General features: G+C 42.7%; 1 protein-coding gene across 4 annotated transcripts in view; it reads right to left on the reverse strand.

Moving 5' to 3' along the window:
• Positions 1-18,860, reverse strand: part of UTRN (utrophin) — a 609,179-nt gene that overhangs the window by 343,219 nt on the left and 247,100 nt on the right. For all 4 annotated transcript variants that reach the window (XM_029047836.2, XM_029047843.2, XM_029047848.2 and 1 more), the window contains 2 exons: positions 14,635-14,826; positions 9,732-9,904 (listed from right to left, as the gene is read on the reverse strand). In XM_029047836.2, the coding sequence (XP_028903669.1) occupies positions 9,732-9,904; positions 14,635-14,826 (365 nt within the window). The remainder of the gene's footprint in view (positions 1-9,731; positions 9,905-14,634; positions 14,827-18,860) is intronic.

An 18,860-nucleotide genomic window follows, 5' to 3' on the forward strand; every position in this document is an offset into this window, starting at 1 on the left:
AACTTCCCTTGAGTAATGAAAGCTGGTAAATGACAAAATAGAAGTGTTGGATGAAAATGACATCCCTTGGAAACACAGCCATTAAAAGAAGCAAAGAAACCTAACCACACTAGTCACATTTTCCATCCAAATATCAAATTCATTCTTTGGACTAAATTGTATCTTGAGATTGACTTTATTGCAGTATGTGCCAAGCACTCTACTAAGACAGGGCAGGAACAGATCCTACATGAGGCTCATAATCTAGGCAGGAGAGAGAATAGGTCCTAAATCTCTATTTGGCAGAAGAGGGAACTAAGACACATAGAAGTTAAGTGACTTACTTGACCAAAGTCACATAACAGATTTGTGGTTGAACCGTTTCAGAACCCAGGTCCTCTGACTCTCAGGCCAGTGCACTTAGCACACTTCCCCCCTTCAAAACCCTTCTGAAAGCTCACCTCCTCCAGCAGGCCTTCCCAGATTGAGCCCCCCCTTTTCCTCTGCTCCTCCTCCCCATCGCACCTACTCCCTCTACCTCACAGCACTTATATGTATATACTTATTATTCTATTTATTTTATTAATGATGTGCATATACCTATAATTCTATTTATTTACATTGATGCTATTGATGCCTGTCTACCTGTTTTGTTTTGGTGTCTGTCTCCCCACTTCAAGATTGTGAGCCTGTTGTTGGGTAGGGATTGTCTCTGTTGCTGAATTGTACTTTCCAACCACTTAGGACAGTGCTCTGCACACAGTAAGCACTCAGTAAATACAAATGAATGAATATGAGAAGTAAAATATGATTGATCACTTCACCTCTACTGACAAAATACTCTCACTGTTAAACATAAAGTCAAAGATACAAGATAATGTCAACATCTTCTCAATCATTGTTATTTTTTTCCTGTGACCATGAGCAGTAACTCTGAGTTGAGTTTTCAAGACATTTACTCTCTGAGTCAGATCAACATGAACAAATCATTCTAGGCAAGCAAAATGTTTCTAAATGGATTGTTTCACCCCAACTCTTCCAATCTTCCTTTCCACATTTTTCCTTGGGCAGCCATTCAATTTGGTTATGGGATGGTCCAGTTATTGGCTGCTGGGTCTCCTGCCTGGCAGTGAGTGTGGAGTGGGTAGGCTAGGGCAGTAAAGGGCTGTCCAGTATTGAGAAATGTCAGTTATCACCCTTCCTTTAACACCCTTACCAAATAAAGCACACTTTCTTTTAAAACACCTGAGAGCTGGAGAAAATCTAATTGCCCTAGGTTTTCCTCATTACCCCACAAGCCCCCAAGTCAGGCAAACGGGACCAGCTTAAGACCCTGGAAGGACTTGGACACTGGCACAAGAGGCCCCCAAGACAAGGTGTGCCCTCCTTCCACACTCCCACTGATGCTTATGGAGCATTTGCACCCACAAACAGCTGCTCTGACCTAGGACTACCTATACCCCAAAGCTGCCATTTGAGGAAGGGAATATTGGACCAACACCTGTGGAACCCCGATGTCAAAATGGTACTTCCTGGCCAAGTCCACAGTTGCCAAGTGATTAAAGTGGCACTAGCTGCAACAACAGCAACAGAAAGTCGGCTTAAATGGGTAGAGACAAGATAACCGGGTCAGACACAGATCCTGTGTCGACCATCCCCTCCTCCTCCATACCTTATCTCACCTTGGCTTCACGGACTCTGTCCTCTCCTGGTTCTCCTCTTACCTCTCTGGCCGATCATTCTCGGTCTCCTACGCTGGAGCCTCCTCCCCCTCCCATCCTTTAACTGTTGGAGTTCCTCAAGGGTCAGTTCTTGGCCCTCTTCTGTTCTCCATTTACACTCACTCCCTCGGTGAACTCATCCGCTCTCACGGCTTTGACTACCATCTCTACGCAGATGACACGCAGATCTACATCTCCGCCCCCGTCCTCTCCCCCTCCCTTCAGGCTCGCATCTCCTCCTGCCTCCGGGACGTCTCCACCTGGATGTCGGCCCGCCACCTAAAACTCAACATGAGCAAGACTGAGCTCCTCATCTTCCCTCCCAAGCCCGGTCCGCTCCCAGACTTCTCCATCACCGTGGATGGCACGACCATCCCTCCCGTCCCGCAGGCCCGCAATCTCGGTGTCATCCTTGACTCGTCCCTCTCGTTCACCCCACACATCCTATCCGTTACCAAGACCTGCCGGTTTCACCTCTACAATATCGCCAAGATCCGCCCTTTCCTCTCCACCCAAACGGCTACCTTACTATTACGGGCTCTCGTTATATCCCGGCTAGACTACTGTGTCAGCCTTCTCTCTGACCTCCCTTCCTCCTCTCTCGCCCCGCTCCGGTCTATTCTTCACTCCGCTGCCCGGCTCATCTTCCTGCAGAAACGATCTGGGCATGTCACTCCCCTTCTTAAACAACTCCAGTGGTTGCCTATCGACCTCCGCTCCAAACAAAAACTCCTCACTCTAGGCTTCAAGGCTCTCCATCACCTTGCCCCTTCCTACCTCTCCTCCCTTCTCTCTTTCTACCGCCCACCCCGCACGCTCCGCTCCTCTGCCGCCCACCTCCTCGCTGTCCCTCGGTCTCGCCTATCCCACCGTCGACCCCTGGGTCACGTCCGCCCGCGGTCCTGGAACGCCCTCCCTCCTCACCTCCGCCAAACTGATTCTCTTTCCCTCTTCAAAACCTTACTTAAAAATCACCTCCTCCAAGAGGCCTTCCCAGACTGAGCTCCTCTTCCCCCTCTACTCCCTCTGCCATCCCCCCTTTACCTCTCTGCAGCTAAAGCCTCATTTTCCCCTTTTCCCTCTGCTCCTCCACCTCTCCCTTCCCATCCCCACAGCACTGTACCCGTCCGCTCAACTGTATATATTTTCGTTACCCTATTTATTTTGTTAATGAATTGTACATCGCCTTGATTCTATTTAGTTGCCATCGGTTTTTATGAGATGTTCTTCCCCTTGACGCTGTTTAGTGCCATTGTTCTTGTCTGTCCGTCTCCCCCGATTAGACTGTAAGCCCGTCAAACGGCAGGGACTGTCTCTATCTGTTGCCGACTTGTTCATCCCAAGCGCTTAGTACAGTGCTCTGCACATAGTAAGCGCTCAATAAATACTATTGAATGAATGAATGGTGCTCACAGTCTAATAGAAGGGAGAATAGGTACTGAATCCTCACTGTATAAATGAAGAAACTAAGGCACAAAGGAGTGACTTGTTCAAGGTCACGAAAGTGACAGAGTTGGGATTAAAACCCAGTTACTCTGACTCCCTCTGCCCTTTAGGCCATGTTTCACACTGCTTTTCAAAATAGATTTAGCTGACCTAAAAGAAATTGTGTCTGCTACAATGATCCATAAAGGATTTCTCTTTTGGAAATCCTTCCTGTAGAAGCAAAAACATTTGCTAGAGAAAATCAAAGTTAAGTACCCTTGAGTAGATATAACCCAATTATTTCTCAAACAATGTTATTTCTGATATTTCATAATGTTTCTTGAAAACTTTTTCCCCAAAACCAATAATGTTTTTCATCCTTGTATTTTCAAGTTATTCAGTAAGCACCTAGTGTACACAGACCACTATACTAAGTGCTGGGAACACATTATAAAAACGCAAGACATGATCCCTGACCTCAAGAAACTGAAAAAATAATGAGAATGCTTACAATTTAATCTATACCATTATATACTTTCATTTTGTAATGCTATTTGTTAAGCACTTATGTGCCAGGCACTGAGAAGCAGCATAGCTAGTGGAAAGAACAGAGGCCTGGGAGTCAGAAGACTTGCATTCTAATCCTGGCTCTGCACATGTCTGCTGGGTGACCTTGGGCAAGTCACTTAACTTCTCTGTGCCCCAGTTAACTCATCTGTAAAATGGGGATCAAGACTGTGAGACCCATGTGGGACAGGGACTGTGTCCACCTGATTACCTTCTATCCACCCCAGTGCTTGGTACAGTGCCTGGAACAGAGTAAGTGCTTAACAAATGTCATTATTATTATTATTGTTAAGTGCTGGAATAGATACAAGATAATCAGGTTGGAAACTGTCCATTTCCCATTTGGAGCTCACAGTATTAATCCCCATTTTACAGATGAGGTAACTGAGGCACAGAGAAGCTAAGTGACTTGCCCAAGGTCACAAAGCAGACAGTTTTAATCCCCTGCCTTTCCCTTCCCTACCACTATCCTTTCTATCTCATAATCCCTTAACCTTGGTGTTGTTTTTTGCTCATCTCTCATTCCACCTCTATCACCAAATCTTGTCAGTTCTACCTTCACAACACTGCTAAAATCTGCCCGTTCCTCCCATCCAAACTGCTACCAAGATGATCCAAGTCCTCATCCTATCCCACCTTGACTACTGTATCTGCCTCCTTGCTGATTTCTCCCAATTCAAGTGCACACTTCACTCTGCTGCAAGGAACATTTTTCACCTCTTCACCCCTCAGGATCCTTCAGTGGTTGCCAATCCACCTCTGCGTCAAACAGAAACTCTTTACCATTGGCTTTAAAACACTCAATCAGCTCACCTCATCCTACTTCACCCAATTCATTCAGTCATATTTATTCAGAATACTATATTAAGCACTTGGGAAAGTACAATATAGCAATGAAGAGTGACAATCCTTGCCCACAACGGGTTTATAGTCTAGAGGTGGGGAGACAGACATCAATACAAATAAGCAGATATAAATAAAAATAAAAAATTACAGATATATATATATATATATATATATATATATATATATATATATATATATATATAAATGCTGTAGGGCAGGGAGGGGAGGAACAGCAAAGGAAGCAAGTCAAGGAAATACAGAAGGGAGTGGGAGATGAAGAAAAGTGGGACATAGTCTGGGAAGGTCTCTTGGAGGAGATGTGTCTTCAGTAAGGCTTTGAAGGGGAGGAGAGTAATTGTCTGGTGGATTGAGGAGGGAGAGCATTCCAAGCTAATCGTTGATTGAGGAGGGAGAGCATTCCAGGCTGATCTGTTATAGGTCAGCACACTCTACTTCTCTAGCTCTAGCTCACTGCTGACCCCTTTCCCATGTCCTGTACCTAGCCTGGAACTCACTCCCTCTCCATATATGTCAGACCACCACTCTCTCCACCTTAAAATCACTATTAAAGTCACATCTTCTCCAAGAGGCCTTCCCTGATTAAGCCCTCTTCTTCCTAGCTTGTTCTCCCTTCTGCTTTGTCTATGAACTTGGACCTGTCACTTTTGGAAATTTAATAACAATAGTAAAAATTATGGTACTTAAGAAGTACTTAAGAAGCACTTACTATGTGCCAAATGCTCTTCTAAGCACTGGGGTAGATACAAGATAATCAAGTTGTCCCATGTGGGGCTCACAGTCTTAATCCCCATTTTACTGATAAAGTAACTGAAGCACAGAGAAGTTAAGCGGCTTGCCCAAGAACACACAGCAGACAAGTGGCGGAACCAGGATTAGAACCCATGTTCTCTGACTCCCAAGATCATGCTCTTTCCATTGAGCCATGCTGCTTCTCTGATATTTGTTATTCAACCCACGCCCAGACCCACAGCATCTATATACATATCTTTAAATTACATATTATAAATTATTTATTTATACTGATGTCTGTCTCTCCTAAGGCTGTAAATTCGTTGTGGGCAGGAAACTTCTCTTATAATTTTGTTGTATTGTGCTCTCCCAAAAGCTTAGTACAGAGCTCTGCACATAGCTAGTGCTCAATAAATACCATTGATTGAACTGATGAGGTAACTGAGTTACAGAGATATTAAGTGACCCTCCCAAGATAACACAGTAGACAAGTGAATGAGTCAGGATTAGAACCCAGGTCTTTCTCACCCATGCTGCTTCTCATTTCATAAAGAGGCTGAGCAGAAGGGAGTGCCGGTAGTGCTGAAGCTTTGAAAGAAACCATCTTACGCTTAGTTTAGTTATTCTTTTATTAAGTGCTAGCTTCCTCAGTCAATGGCATTAATAAGTGCTTACTGTATGCTGAATTTGGACCAAGTGGTTGGGAAAATATATTATAACAGAGTTGGTAGACATGATCCCTGCCCACAGTAAGCACTCACTTCCAGGCCCAAGGGAAAATGTGGGCAAGGGGTGAGTGGTGAGATAGATGAGACTGTGGTCCGAGAATAACCTGGTGTTTAGAGGAGCAGAGTGTCTAGGTTAGGTTGTAGGGAGAGAGCTGATTGAGTGTCTTACGCTGATGGAAGGAGTTTCTCGGTAGGATGCATAAATGGGCAGCCACTGAAGATTTTTGAGAAATGGAAAGAAATGGATTGAATGCATTTTCAGGAAAATGACCGTAGCAGCAGAGTGAAGACTGAATTTCTGTCCCACAAAATGCTCCTAATCTAAACGAAGGAAGAGCGGGTATGTTTAACCCCATTTTACAGATGAGTAAACTGAAGTCCAAGGAAGTTAAAATAAAGTTAATATAAAGCAAATCGGGTTGGGCACAGTCCCTGTCCCATGTGGGGCTCACAGTGTCAATCCCCATTTTACAGATGAGGGAACTGAGGCACAGAGAAGAAGTGACTTGTCCAAGGTCACACAGCCGATCAGTGGCAAGGCCGCAATTAGAATCCATGACCTTCTGACTCCAAAGCTCATGCTCTATCCACTGCACCACCCTGGAAACTCATCCAACACCAATAAATGCTGTAGGAATGCAATCTATTTCCAGGATCTGTTGGCAGACAATCTTCCCCTTCTACTCTTCAGAGTTCCTGGAGATAGGATCTTTCCTCCAGGAAATTAAAACCTCAAAGTGAACCCCAGAGGTTCACTAAGCGCAGAACAAGAGGATATACACCCTCAGAGCAGCATGAAGATTTCAGGTTGAGAAAGGAGTACAGACTAATGGAAAGAGCACTGATCTGGAAGAGGGAGAAATGGATCCTCTTCCCAGCCTGTCAACAACAAGTAGATAACCAGGGCCAAGTCCCTTAAGTGTTCCCCAGTTTACTCATCTGAAAGACAGGGGTAATTAGATCTGGCTCTGCCTAACTCACAGAGGCATTATGAGGAAAAAAATACACTGTACATAACCAAGTGCTATATGAATCCAACAGCCTCAACTCTGCCCTCTCTGCCAATCTCATTTCCTCATCATTCTCATATCTCTGATCCCAGAACTGGCCCGCCACCACAGTCTGTTTCTTCTGCTACTGCATCCAAGCAACGAAATGGAGTTGGTGAAAATTTAGGCTTTATACTGTCTTCTCTCACTATAAATTTGCATCGTCAAGCTCTGTTTCCCATTCCATAATTTTACTATTCCTTCTTCAGTTGTTCACAACATCCACCAACATTTCCAAACCTTCATCTGCCTCCTGAAGCCCGTTCTTCTGAACCCTTGGTGACCTTGTCAATTATTTTGTTGATAAAAGTGAAGCTATGCAATCTTTTCAGAATCTCCTACTCACTCCCTAAACTCCCTACTCTTGTTGTTGGTAGTAGTGGTGGTGTTTTTCTCCATGCATGGTATTTGTTAAGTGTTTACTGCATGCCAGGAACTGTACTAACCATTGGGGTGATACAAGCTAATACGATTGGACACAGTCCATGTCCCACATGGGGCTCAAAATCTTAATCCCAATTTTACAGATGAGGTAATTGAAGCTCAAAGTAGTTAGACTTGCCTACGGTCTCATAGCAGACAAGTGACAGAGCCAGGATTAGAACCAAGGTACTTCTGACTCCCAGGCCCATGCTCTATTTCTGCTTCCCAGGTGTTTAAGAGATCTCCCTCTAAAAAATTCCTCTCTCTGCACTTCTAACCTTATCTCCATCTCACTTCCTAAAATCACTTATCCCTTCTCTCTTCCCTCCACCCATTCCCATTTTCAACCACTCTCACTCTGATGGCTCTGTCTTCAAACATGCTTAAGTCTCCACCATACTTAAAATGATCTCTCAATCTCACCTTCTCCTCCACCTATAGCCCCATTTCCCTGTTCCCATTCTTATCCAAACTCTTAGACTGGGTTAAATCCACCCACTGCCTTCATTTCCTCGCCGCCCTCTCTTCTCCACCCACTGCAGTCAGGTTTTCAACCACTTCACCCCACCAAGGCTGCACAAAAACACAAAACAGTGTGCCCAATTCTTGATAATTTAGCCTTACTTCAAAAGAAGGTCTTGTTTCTACTATATTTTATTTTAAAAGTAAAATTAAAATTTCTCCACTCAACTGTACCAACCTATTTTCAAAAACTGCAATTTTGCTCATCTTTCAAGACATTAAATACCAGTGATACAAATTTCAAGCCTTGATTAGAAACATTAAAATAAGGATGCTCCAATATGAATAGACTACTCAACAAACCTTAGCTAATATGGTTACTTGGGGAGAAAATGGAAACAAAAATAAGAATTCACTTTCTTAAAAAAAGAAATATATAATCTTTATTAGAGGAAATACCAGAAAGTGCTAAAAACGTAGTCAAGGGAAAATGTGACCCCCTACAAGCATATGAGCTTCCATTTTATTTTCACTCATAAAAATATTTCCCAAGGAATTGAGTGTGTGCCCACAGTGTGGGTATAACCTAATATGAAGACATTTTTTAAATTGTCTCAAATTAGAAAAGCATTGGCCAATCAGGGGAAAAGCAAAAGGACATGTAATGAGTGTAAACCTTTGCTTCAAGGAACTATATCAATGTATCAATGCTGGACAAGGAAGAGGTCCATTGCTGTTTCGGTTAATAAAATCTCAGGGAGAAAAAGAAGGCAGTGCTAAACCAGTCACCCTGAGGATAACTTGATAAAGTACTTTCTGGATCTCAAACACACCCTTTTTTATTTTCTGGCACGATGACAGAGATACTGTGGTATGAGGGAAACAACCTAATTCAGTCTGGCTTTGTTTGGAAAATGTTACCCAATTCCCACGCACCCAAACATACGCATATCCAAACCATACTGAATAATTGAACCTTGTTAACAGTATAGCTCAGTTTTATAATTATCCTAGACCAGGCAGATGTTTAATTACCACATAACAAACTAGCATTTTACAAAGGCTGAGGGAAATGAAAAAAGAAAAAAGCTTTCTAGTTTCAACCCAGGGAAAAATTAGTAGGATGGTAGTTACATAAAACTGAGCTTAAATGCAATTCATAATAAAATAAAAAGGAAAGGAGCAACTGACATCCAGAGACTAACAGTACAATATGTGGATTTTCCTTAACCTATGTTTTTCCTTGCTCTTTCTTTGGGAATGGTTGGTTAGCACCTACAGCAAAGAAAATGAGGTGAAATTCCAACTAAGGAATTGAATTAATTGGTTTCTGCACTGAGATGAAGTGGAGGACAAAAAGCTGAAATGAATGTGATTTCTGTATTATCTGTGACAGTTCAGGTTGCCTCTACTTGCATTAAGGTAATCTTATTTACAGTACTTGAACCATATGTTTTAGGAAAAATAGAGTCAAGTATTTTTAATACTTTTAAAGGCTTGTGGGGGTGCTCCAGAATATATCAACAGTAAACTAAAACTACATATGACTACATATTACATAGTCACAAACTACATTGCCTAGTAAAACCCACCCATTTTTAGAACCTTTCAAAACAAGTATCTGAATTGCAAAAATAAGACATTCAATTCTGATGCAAAATTCTGATTGATGTGATATATTTTATGATTTAATCAACTTGGTTCAAATTTCTGGGCTTGTTTCAAAATACTTGAGCTTATTTGTAGCACATTTGAACAGTTCTTAAATATAAAATACTCACCCCTTACGATCATTGTACATTCTATTAATTCTGTCCCACTTTGCATTCAACTGGGTCAATGAATCCCCAATCTGAACAGCTTCCGGTCCAGAAGCTTCAAGTATCACGTCAGGCTGTTTCTCATGAATGACAGCAATCTGGTCCCCAAGTCGGTCCAGCAGGTCTTTGATGTTCTACAAATACATCATAAGGATCAAATAATTATGAAAGTCTATCAAAGCAAGATGGGAACAGAATAGGCAATTAAAAACAGTTATCTCCAAAAGAATGACCAAAAAATGAATTAAATTGTGGGCCCCATGTAGGACCAGAACAGTGTGGATCTATCTTTCATCTACCCCAATGCTTAAAGGCCACTGACTAATCAAACATTTTAGGCAGAGATTAGATTAAAGTGAAAGATTTTTACTTAAATAAAAAATGGAATTCTGTGGTAAGTGAAAATTAAAAGTACTCTTCCAAGCTTTGCACACAATAAGCAATCAATAGATATGAGTGAATTAATTCAACCCGCATGTTCAGTCTGTTACCAAAACCTGTCAGTTTTACCTTCACATCATCTCTAGAATCCTCCCCTTCGTCATCATCCAAATTGCACTCTGATCCCTCCTTGACTTCTCCCAGCAACTTCTTTGCTGGCCCCCTGCCTTCGGTGTCTCCCCCATCTAGTCCATATCTCCCTCTGCAGTCCACATCATTTTTGTGAAAAAAACATTCAGTTCACATCTCCCCACTCCTCAGGAACCTCCAATGGATGCCTTATGCTGTCTCATCATTTAGAAACTCTTTACCTTGAGAAGCAAGATGGCCTAGACTGCTGTTTGACCTGAGCCAAGTTATTTAACTTCTCTGTCCTCAGTTTCCTCCACTGTAAAATGGAGATTCAATACCTGTTTCCCTTCCTATTTAGACTATGAGCCCCATGCGGAACAGGAACTCTTTCCAAACTGATTAATGTGTGCCTTCCTCAAAACTTTGAACAGAGTGAGCACTTAATATATAAGTAATAATTATAATAATAATGATAATCAGCTTTACAGCACTCAGTGAGTTCACTCTCTCTTACCTAACCTCACTGATCTCCTACAGTGCCTGGCACAAAGTAAGCATTTAATAAATACCGTAATTACTATTACAACCCAATCCTTACACTCCACTCCCCCAATGCCATCCTACTCACTATACCTCAATCCATCTATCTTGCCACCCTTTTAGTCCACTTTCCTAATACCTCTCTCAGGCCTGTAACTCCCACCCCCTTCACTTCCAAAAGTCCACTCTTCCCATCTTCAAATCCCTCCTAAAATCAGGTTACCTCCAAGAGGCCTTTCCTAAACCCTCATTTCCCTAATCTGCCCTCCCCTCTGTGTCACCTATGCACTTGGATATGTATTCCATAAATACTTTAATACTCACCCCACCCCCACAACGCTTAAGTACATATCCTTAAACTCTATCATTTACCCTATCTCTAATTCATTTTAATGTCTGTCTTCTCCTGCAGACTGTAGCTCCTTGTGGGAGGAGCATGTCTACCAACACTCTTTTTTATTGTACTTTCCCAAGAGTACACCTCTCTGAACACTGTGGGCATTCAATAAATACCTTTGACTGACTGATTGTAGGCACCCAGTAAACACCTTTGACTTGATGGATCGATTGATAGCCCCCCTTTTCCTCTGCTCCTTCTCTCCTCCCCATTGCCCCATCTCCCTCCCTCTGCTCTACCCCCCTCCCTGCCCCAAAGGACTTGTGTATATATGTACATATTTATTATTCTATTTTATTAATGATGTGCATATATCTATAATTCTACTTATTTATATTGACGTTATTGATGCCTATCTACTTGTTTTGTTTTATCTGTCTCCCCCCTTCTAGACTGTGAGCTGGGTTGTTGGGTAGGGATTGTCTCTATTTGTTGCCGAATTGTACTTTCCACGTGCTTGGTACAGTGCTCACCACACAGTAAGCTCTCAATGAATATGAATGAATTGAATGAATGAAGAATAAACCTTTTGTATAACACTCACATCAAATACCATAACTGAATATAAAAGGAGAATACAACAAAACTTGCAGCTATAGCAAGACCAATTCATTCAGGAGAATTTACTAAGCACTTATTTTGGGTAGAGTATTCATTCAATAGTATTTATTGAGCGCTTACTATGTGCAGAGCACTGTACTAAGTGCTTGGGATGAACAAGTCGGCAACAGATAGAGACAGTCCCTGCCGTTGACAGGCTTACAGTCTAATCGACGGGCTTACAGTCTAATCGAGTACTAATTACAGTCTAATAGAGTACTAAACTAAGTCCTTGGGAGAGTGTAATAAGAGTAAAAAGGCATGGTCTTGGCAGTAACTGGAAAAGTTCAATATCTAACCAATCAACCAACAACATTTATTGACCACATACTTTGTGCAGAACACTGTAATAAGTACTTGGGTACGTAGAACAAAATTAATAGGCATGACCTCTGCCCTCAAAGTATTCACAGCCAAGTGGAGGAGACAGATATTGAAAAAAAACTATAGATTTAGAGGAAATAGAGTTTGTAAGATACATACATAAATCCTATGAGGAGTTCAAGTACTTAAATACTTAGGTGGGGAAAAGTGGCACTTAGGAGGGAGCAATAGAAATTAAATTTCAGGAAGGGTTCAAAGATGTAGACAACTAAAGTCCTTCAGTTATGACACGGATGGTTATTCCTGGCAAATAACTTCTTCAAAAATATATATAAAAAAATATAAAATATAGAGAAGCAGTGTGGCTCAGTGGAATGAGCCCGGGCTTAGGAGTTAGAGGTCATGGGTTCGAATCCCCGCTCTGCCACTTGTCAGCTGTGTGACTGTGGGCAAGTCACAACTTCTCTGAGCCTCAGTTACTTCATCTGTAAAAATGGGGGTTAAGACTGTGAGGCTCACAAGGGACAACCTGATTACCCTGTATCTCCCCCAGCCCTTACAATAGTGCTCTGCTCTGCTTAACAAATACCAACCTTATTATTATTATTAACAGAGAGCAAAATTTCAACCTTGTGACTTGGAGGCTTATGCTTCCAAACTGTAAAATGGGATAAATTTTCTAGCTCTAAAAGTGCTTGGTAAGAAAACTCTTATAGAAGAACTATAGGGGCAGCGGGGGCATCTTCGATTACACAATGGGAATAGTTTTAGAGTTTAATAACCTATGATATGCGTTTTTGCCAATGGAATTAATGTATCTACTATATGCAATCTCCAACACCACCTTAGATACTACAGCCCACTCTTCCCAAACAGAATTCTAAGGTTTGTCTTTGATCTGTCCATTTTGAAATGACTAATGAATTTTAAAAATAAGTTTTTATTCCATTTATTCATTCATTCAATAGTATTTACTAACACTTACTATGTGCAGGGCACTGTACTAAGCGCTTGGAATGTACAATTTGGCAACAGATAGAGATAATCCCTGTCCATTGATGGGCTTACAGTCTAATCAGGAGAAACAGACAGAGACAAAAGCAATAGCAATAAACAGAATCAAGGGGATGTACACCTCATTAACAAAATAAATAGGGTAATCAAAATATATACAAATGAGCAGACGAGCACAGTGGTGAGGGGAGGGGAAGGGAGAGGGGGAGGACCAGAGGGAAAGGGGGGAAAAGGGGGGCTTAGCTGAGGGGAGGTGAAGGGGGGGCAGAGAGGGAGCAGAGGGAAAAGGGGAAGCTCAGTCTGGGAAGGCCTCTTGGAGGAGGTGAGCTCTCAATAGGGCTTTGAAGAGGGGCAGAGAATTAGTTTGGCGGAGGTGGGGAGGGAGGGCATTCCAAGACAGCAGGAGGACGTGGCCCAGGGGTCGACGGTGGGATAGGCGAGAACGGGGGATGGTGAGGAGGTGGGCGGTAGACGAGTGGAGCGTGCGGGGTGGGAAGTAGAAAGAGAGAAGGCAGGAGAGGTAGGAGGGGGCAAGGTGATGGAGAGCCTTGAAGCGTAGAGTGAGAAGTTTTTGTTTTATGCGGAGGTTGATACGCAACCACTGGAGGTTTTTAAGAAGGGGAGTGAAATGCCCAGAGCGTTTCTGCAGGAAGATGAGCCAAGCAGCAGAATGAAGAATAGACTGGAGCGGGGAGATACAGGAGGAAGGGAGATCAGAGAGAAGGCTGACACAATAATACAGCCGGGATATTACGAGAGCCTGTACCAGTAAGATAGCCGTTAGGGTGGAGAGGAAGGGGCGGATCTTGGCGATATTATAAAGGTGAGACCGGCAGGTCTTGGTGACGGACTGGATGTGTGGGGTGAACAAGAGAGCCAAGTCAAGGATGACACCAAGGTTGTGGGCTTGAGAGACGGGAAGGATGGTTGTACCATCCACAGTGATAGGGAAGTCAGGAAGAGGACAGGGCTTGGAAGAGAAGATGAGGAACTCAGTTTTGGACATGTTGAGTTTTAGGCAGCAGGCAGACATCCAGGTAGAGACGTCCTGGAGGCAGGAGGAGATACGTGCCTGAAGGCAGGGGGAGACCCAGGGAAGGAGATGTAGATTTGTATGTCATCTGCATAGAGATGATAGTTGAAGCCGTGGGAGTGAATGAGTTCACCAAGGGAGTGAGTGTAGATGGAGAACACAAGAGGGCCAAGAACTGATCCTTGAGGAACCCCTACAGTTAGAGGATGGGAGGGGGAGGAGGAGCCCCTTGGGCAGGGAGTCAGAAGATGATTAAAAAAATTTGAAAAGCATTTATTAAAAACAATTAACAGCTTTTCCCAACTCCACTACCATTTATGTATTTTTCCAGCACCTTACCATTTTCTTTCTTTAACCCAACTTCACTAAAGTGACGGCAGGACACTAAACTGACTTTTTCTGTCCTTCCTCTGGTAATCTTTAAATACAAAGCTGAGACTTACCTTTAGTGAGTCTTCTTGAATAGAAAAATCTTCATAGACCCCAGCATTAAGTTCCGGTGCATTTAGCAATAGCTCGACATCTGCCATGGACAGCAGAATCTTATTAATTTCAACCAGATAATCAGTAGGAAGAGCAGATGACCCAATTCCAGGTGGGTATTGGCCTGTTACTCTCTGCTGTGAGGGGACTGCCTAAAGAAATAGAAAAAAAAAGATATCACTATTTTGGTAGCAGTAATGACAATACCTGCTGAGTCCCTCCTATGGACAGAACACTGTATTAGATTCTTGGGGAACATTCAAGAGAAAAAAAACACTCTTGTCTTCAGGAACTTACAATCTAATGGGGAAGTCAGTAGACATATCAATCAATGGTATATGTTAAGCATTTTCTGTGTGCGGAGCACTATACTAAGAGATCGGGTGAGATCTATATAATTAAGTTGGTAGACCTACTCCCTGCCCACAATGAGCATAAGTTGATGAATCAATGATATTTGCCAGGATAGATGGAAAAATAGGTACTGAAGCAGCATGGTCTAGTGGATAGGGTCCAGGCCTGGGAGTCATAAAGACCTGGGTTCTAATCCTGACCCCTTCACTTGTCTATGTGACCTTGGGCAAATCATTTAACTTCTCTATGCCTCAGTTACCTCAACTGTAAAATGTGGATTAAAACTATAAGCCTCATGTGTGACAGGGACTGTGTCCTACCTGATTAGCTTATATCCACTTTAGTGCTTAGAAAAGTGCTTGAGACATAGTAAGCACTCATCATTTATTCATAAGCCGATAAATATTTGAGTCTGGAGGTGACTCATGGGTTGACATGACTGGGAAGACTGGCTAAGGAATCAGGGAGGGCATCCTAGGAGAGACCTTTTCAGGACAGCTGACAAGGAGAGACACGGTTTGGCAAAGGGAAATGAGGTGGCATTCTGGGTAGTACAGATATGGGCACTGGGTAAGAGATAGGAGGTCCAAGACCAAAGGACAATTAGAATTTTGCTTGGGAGGAATGAAGAATGAAAACAAATGTTATAGAAGAAGAGAACATACAAGAGAGAAGCATAGAAGTAGCATGGCTCAGTGGAAAGAGACGGAGCTTGGGAGTCAGAGGCCATGGGTTTGAATTCCAGCTCTGCTACTTGTCAGCTGTGTGACTGTGGGCAAGTCACTTGACTTCTCTGTGCCTCAGTTATCTCATCTGTAAAATGGGGATTAACTGTGAGCCTCACATGGGACAACCTGATTACCCTGTATCTACCCCAGTGCTTAGAACAGTGCTCTGCACATAGTAAGCATTTAACAAATACCAACATTAATTATAAGAGAGAGAAAGCCAAAAGCCAAAGTCTTGACACAGGCAGAAGTTCTTGTTTTGTGCAAAAATCAAGGGAGAACGGTGGGGTCATTTTTGAGGAGGGGTTAAGATGTTCTCTGACTAGCTCTTAAAAGAGAAGCTAAGTGCAGTTGTTTCCTCGGTTCCTTAAAAAATGAATTTACTTACTACATATTTTGGATATAACTCAGTAAGGGTTTGGGAGTGCTCTTCCTAAAATAGCAGCTGTGCATATCCATGCAGTATCAAAGAAGCATACACTACAATCAAAGTTTTTCTTAACATAGGGCTAGTCAAAACTGCAACTTCTTCACTGTAAAAGAATTGAGTTTACGTAGGAAAAATTGAGGAAGGAAGAGAGCAGGAAGTAGGCTATTTCAGTGGCCCAGCCAAGAACTAATGAGAAAAGGTTATAGGGATTGGTTTTAAGGATGGAGACAATCCCTGAAACATTATAAAGGAAGAACAAGAGTATGAGAAATGAATGAAAAATGACAGACGACTTCAAGTTTAAAAAATTATGGGGTAGAGAAAATAGGGATGTGGTTGAAAGTGATAGTAAAGTTAGGAAGAGGAGGTCATGTAATAGGGGAGAGGAGGAATTTAGCTTGAACCACATTATAGTTAAGTTTCCATTAGATCATCAATATAGAGCTATTCCAAAAGTGAGAAGAAATATGACATTGTAAAGCAGATAAGAGATCAAGCAATGGTATTTATTGAGTGCTTACTATGGGCAGAGCACTGTACTAAGTGCTTGGGAGAGTACAATATAATCCACATTTAGAGAAGTGGTAGCTGAAACCATGTGAAAAGACGAAATCCCTGAGGGAATGAATTTAAAAGGAGAGAGGTTAGAAGAATCAGAACCGAAACTTCTGGGGAAAAGGGAATGCCTTAATTATGCCCTCTCCTCTCACCAGCAACAATCTTCTTCATCTTAATTAACTCCTATGGTCACTGCCTGCCACTGCTGTTTCAGATTTTTAATTCCCTCCTCAAATCCCCTGGTCTGCTCCTCCACTACAACTCTTTTCCCTAATGGTCTGGCCAGGGACTTCATCAATATAAGAAAACCCAGTGGGGGTGTGTTCTTTCCTCCATTCCCCTCTTCAATTCTCCCATCCTTTCCATCAGTGTCTCAAGAAGAGGTCACCTACCCCCTCTAAAATTAAACCATCTCTGACTTTGCCTCTGAACTCATTCTTTCTCACCTTATCAAATTGTCCCATCCCTTCTTCTCTCCTTGACTTCCACCTTCAACAGCTCCCTTTGCAGTGGCTCCTTCCCCACTGCATTCAAGCATCCCCATGTATCCCTTATCCTAAAAAAGCCCCTACCATTCCTGTCTAAACTTTTTGAGTGAGTTGTCTACACTCGCCACCCCTAACTTCTCTCTGGAGGAACAGAAATGTTAAGTGATTTGACCAAGGTCACATAGACAACTAGCCAATCCAAGATTGGAAACCAGGTCCTCTGGCTCCCAAGACCATGCTTTATCTACTAGGCCACCCTGCTTTCCACTTAGAAGCAGCATGACATAGTGGAAAGAGGCTTGGGAGTCAGAAGGACGTGGGTTCTAATGCTGGCTCTGCCACTTGTCTGCTGTGTGACCTTGGGCAAGCCACTTAATTTCTGTGTCATATTCTTTATTATCCTATCCTAACCCATCCTGACGACTGCAACTAGCCTCCAACTATCTCTTCAACCCTTTGTAATGTGGTGACTGCTCTCTTCACTCTATGGAAACAGTCTTAAAGTCACCAATGAACTCCTTCTTGCCAAATCCAATGGCCTCCACATCAACCTAATTTTTCTCAATCATTCTGCTGCCTTTGACACTGTGGACCAACCTCCTCTTCTGGAAACATTAATACAACCTTGGCTTCATCGACAGTCCTCACCTGGTTCTCCTATCTCACTGGCCATTCATTCTCAATCTCTTTTGTGGGCTCCTCTCTGCCTTACACCCCCTTACTGTAGAAGCCCCTCAAGGTTAAGTTCTGGGTCCCCTCCTAACCTCCATCCATGCCCATTCCCTTGAAGAATTAGCTCCCATGACTTCAAATAACATCTCTATGCAGATTTCGGGCAGAGAATGGGTCTGTTGTTTAGTGTACTCTCCCAAGTGCTTAGAACTGTGCTCTGCACACAGTAAGCACTAATAAATACAATTGACTCAATGAATGCAAATGATTCTTAAGTCTACTTCTCCAGTCCTGAACTCCTGCCTTCAGGACATCACTCCCTACAATGTCCCACCAACACCTCAAACTTAACATGTCCAAAACAGATTTCCTCATCTTCCTACCCTTCCTACCCTGTCCTCCCTCTAACTTTCCCAACACTGCCGATGGCACCACTATTCTCCCCGCCTCCTTAGCCTTTAATCTTAGCCTTATCCTTGACTAGCCTCTCTTATTTTAATCCATATATTCAATGTGTCTTCAAATTCTGTCAGTTTTACCTTCACAATATTGCTGAAATCTGCTCTTTCTGCTGCATCCAAATTGCTACCTCATTGATCCAAGCACTTTTATTTATGGTACAGTTAAATGCTTACTATGTGTCAATCATTGTTCGAAGAACTTGGAGAGACACAAGTAAATCAGGCTGGGTATAGTCCCTGTCCCACTAAATGGGAGGGAGAGCATGAACTGAACCCCATTTAATGCAGTTGAGGAAACTGAGGAACAGAGAAGCTAAGTGACTTGCCCAAAGTTACACAGCAGGCAACCAGCAGATCTAGGATTGGAACCCAGGCCCTTCTGGCTCCTAGGTCCCCGCTCTATCTCTTAGGCCACACTGCTTTCCACTTATCCTATTCTATCCCACCTTGCCCACTGTACCGGCCTCCTTGCTGAATTCCTTGTCTCCTATCTCT

Source organism: Ornithorhynchus anatinus, chromosome 2 (genome assembly GCF_004115215.2).
Source record: "Ornithorhynchus anatinus isolate Pmale09 chromosome 2, mOrnAna1.pri.v4, whole genome shotgun sequence".
In the NCBI taxonomy this organism is placed as follows: Eukaryota; Metazoa; Chordata; class Mammalia; order Monotremata; family Ornithorhynchidae; genus Ornithorhynchus; species Ornithorhynchus anatinus.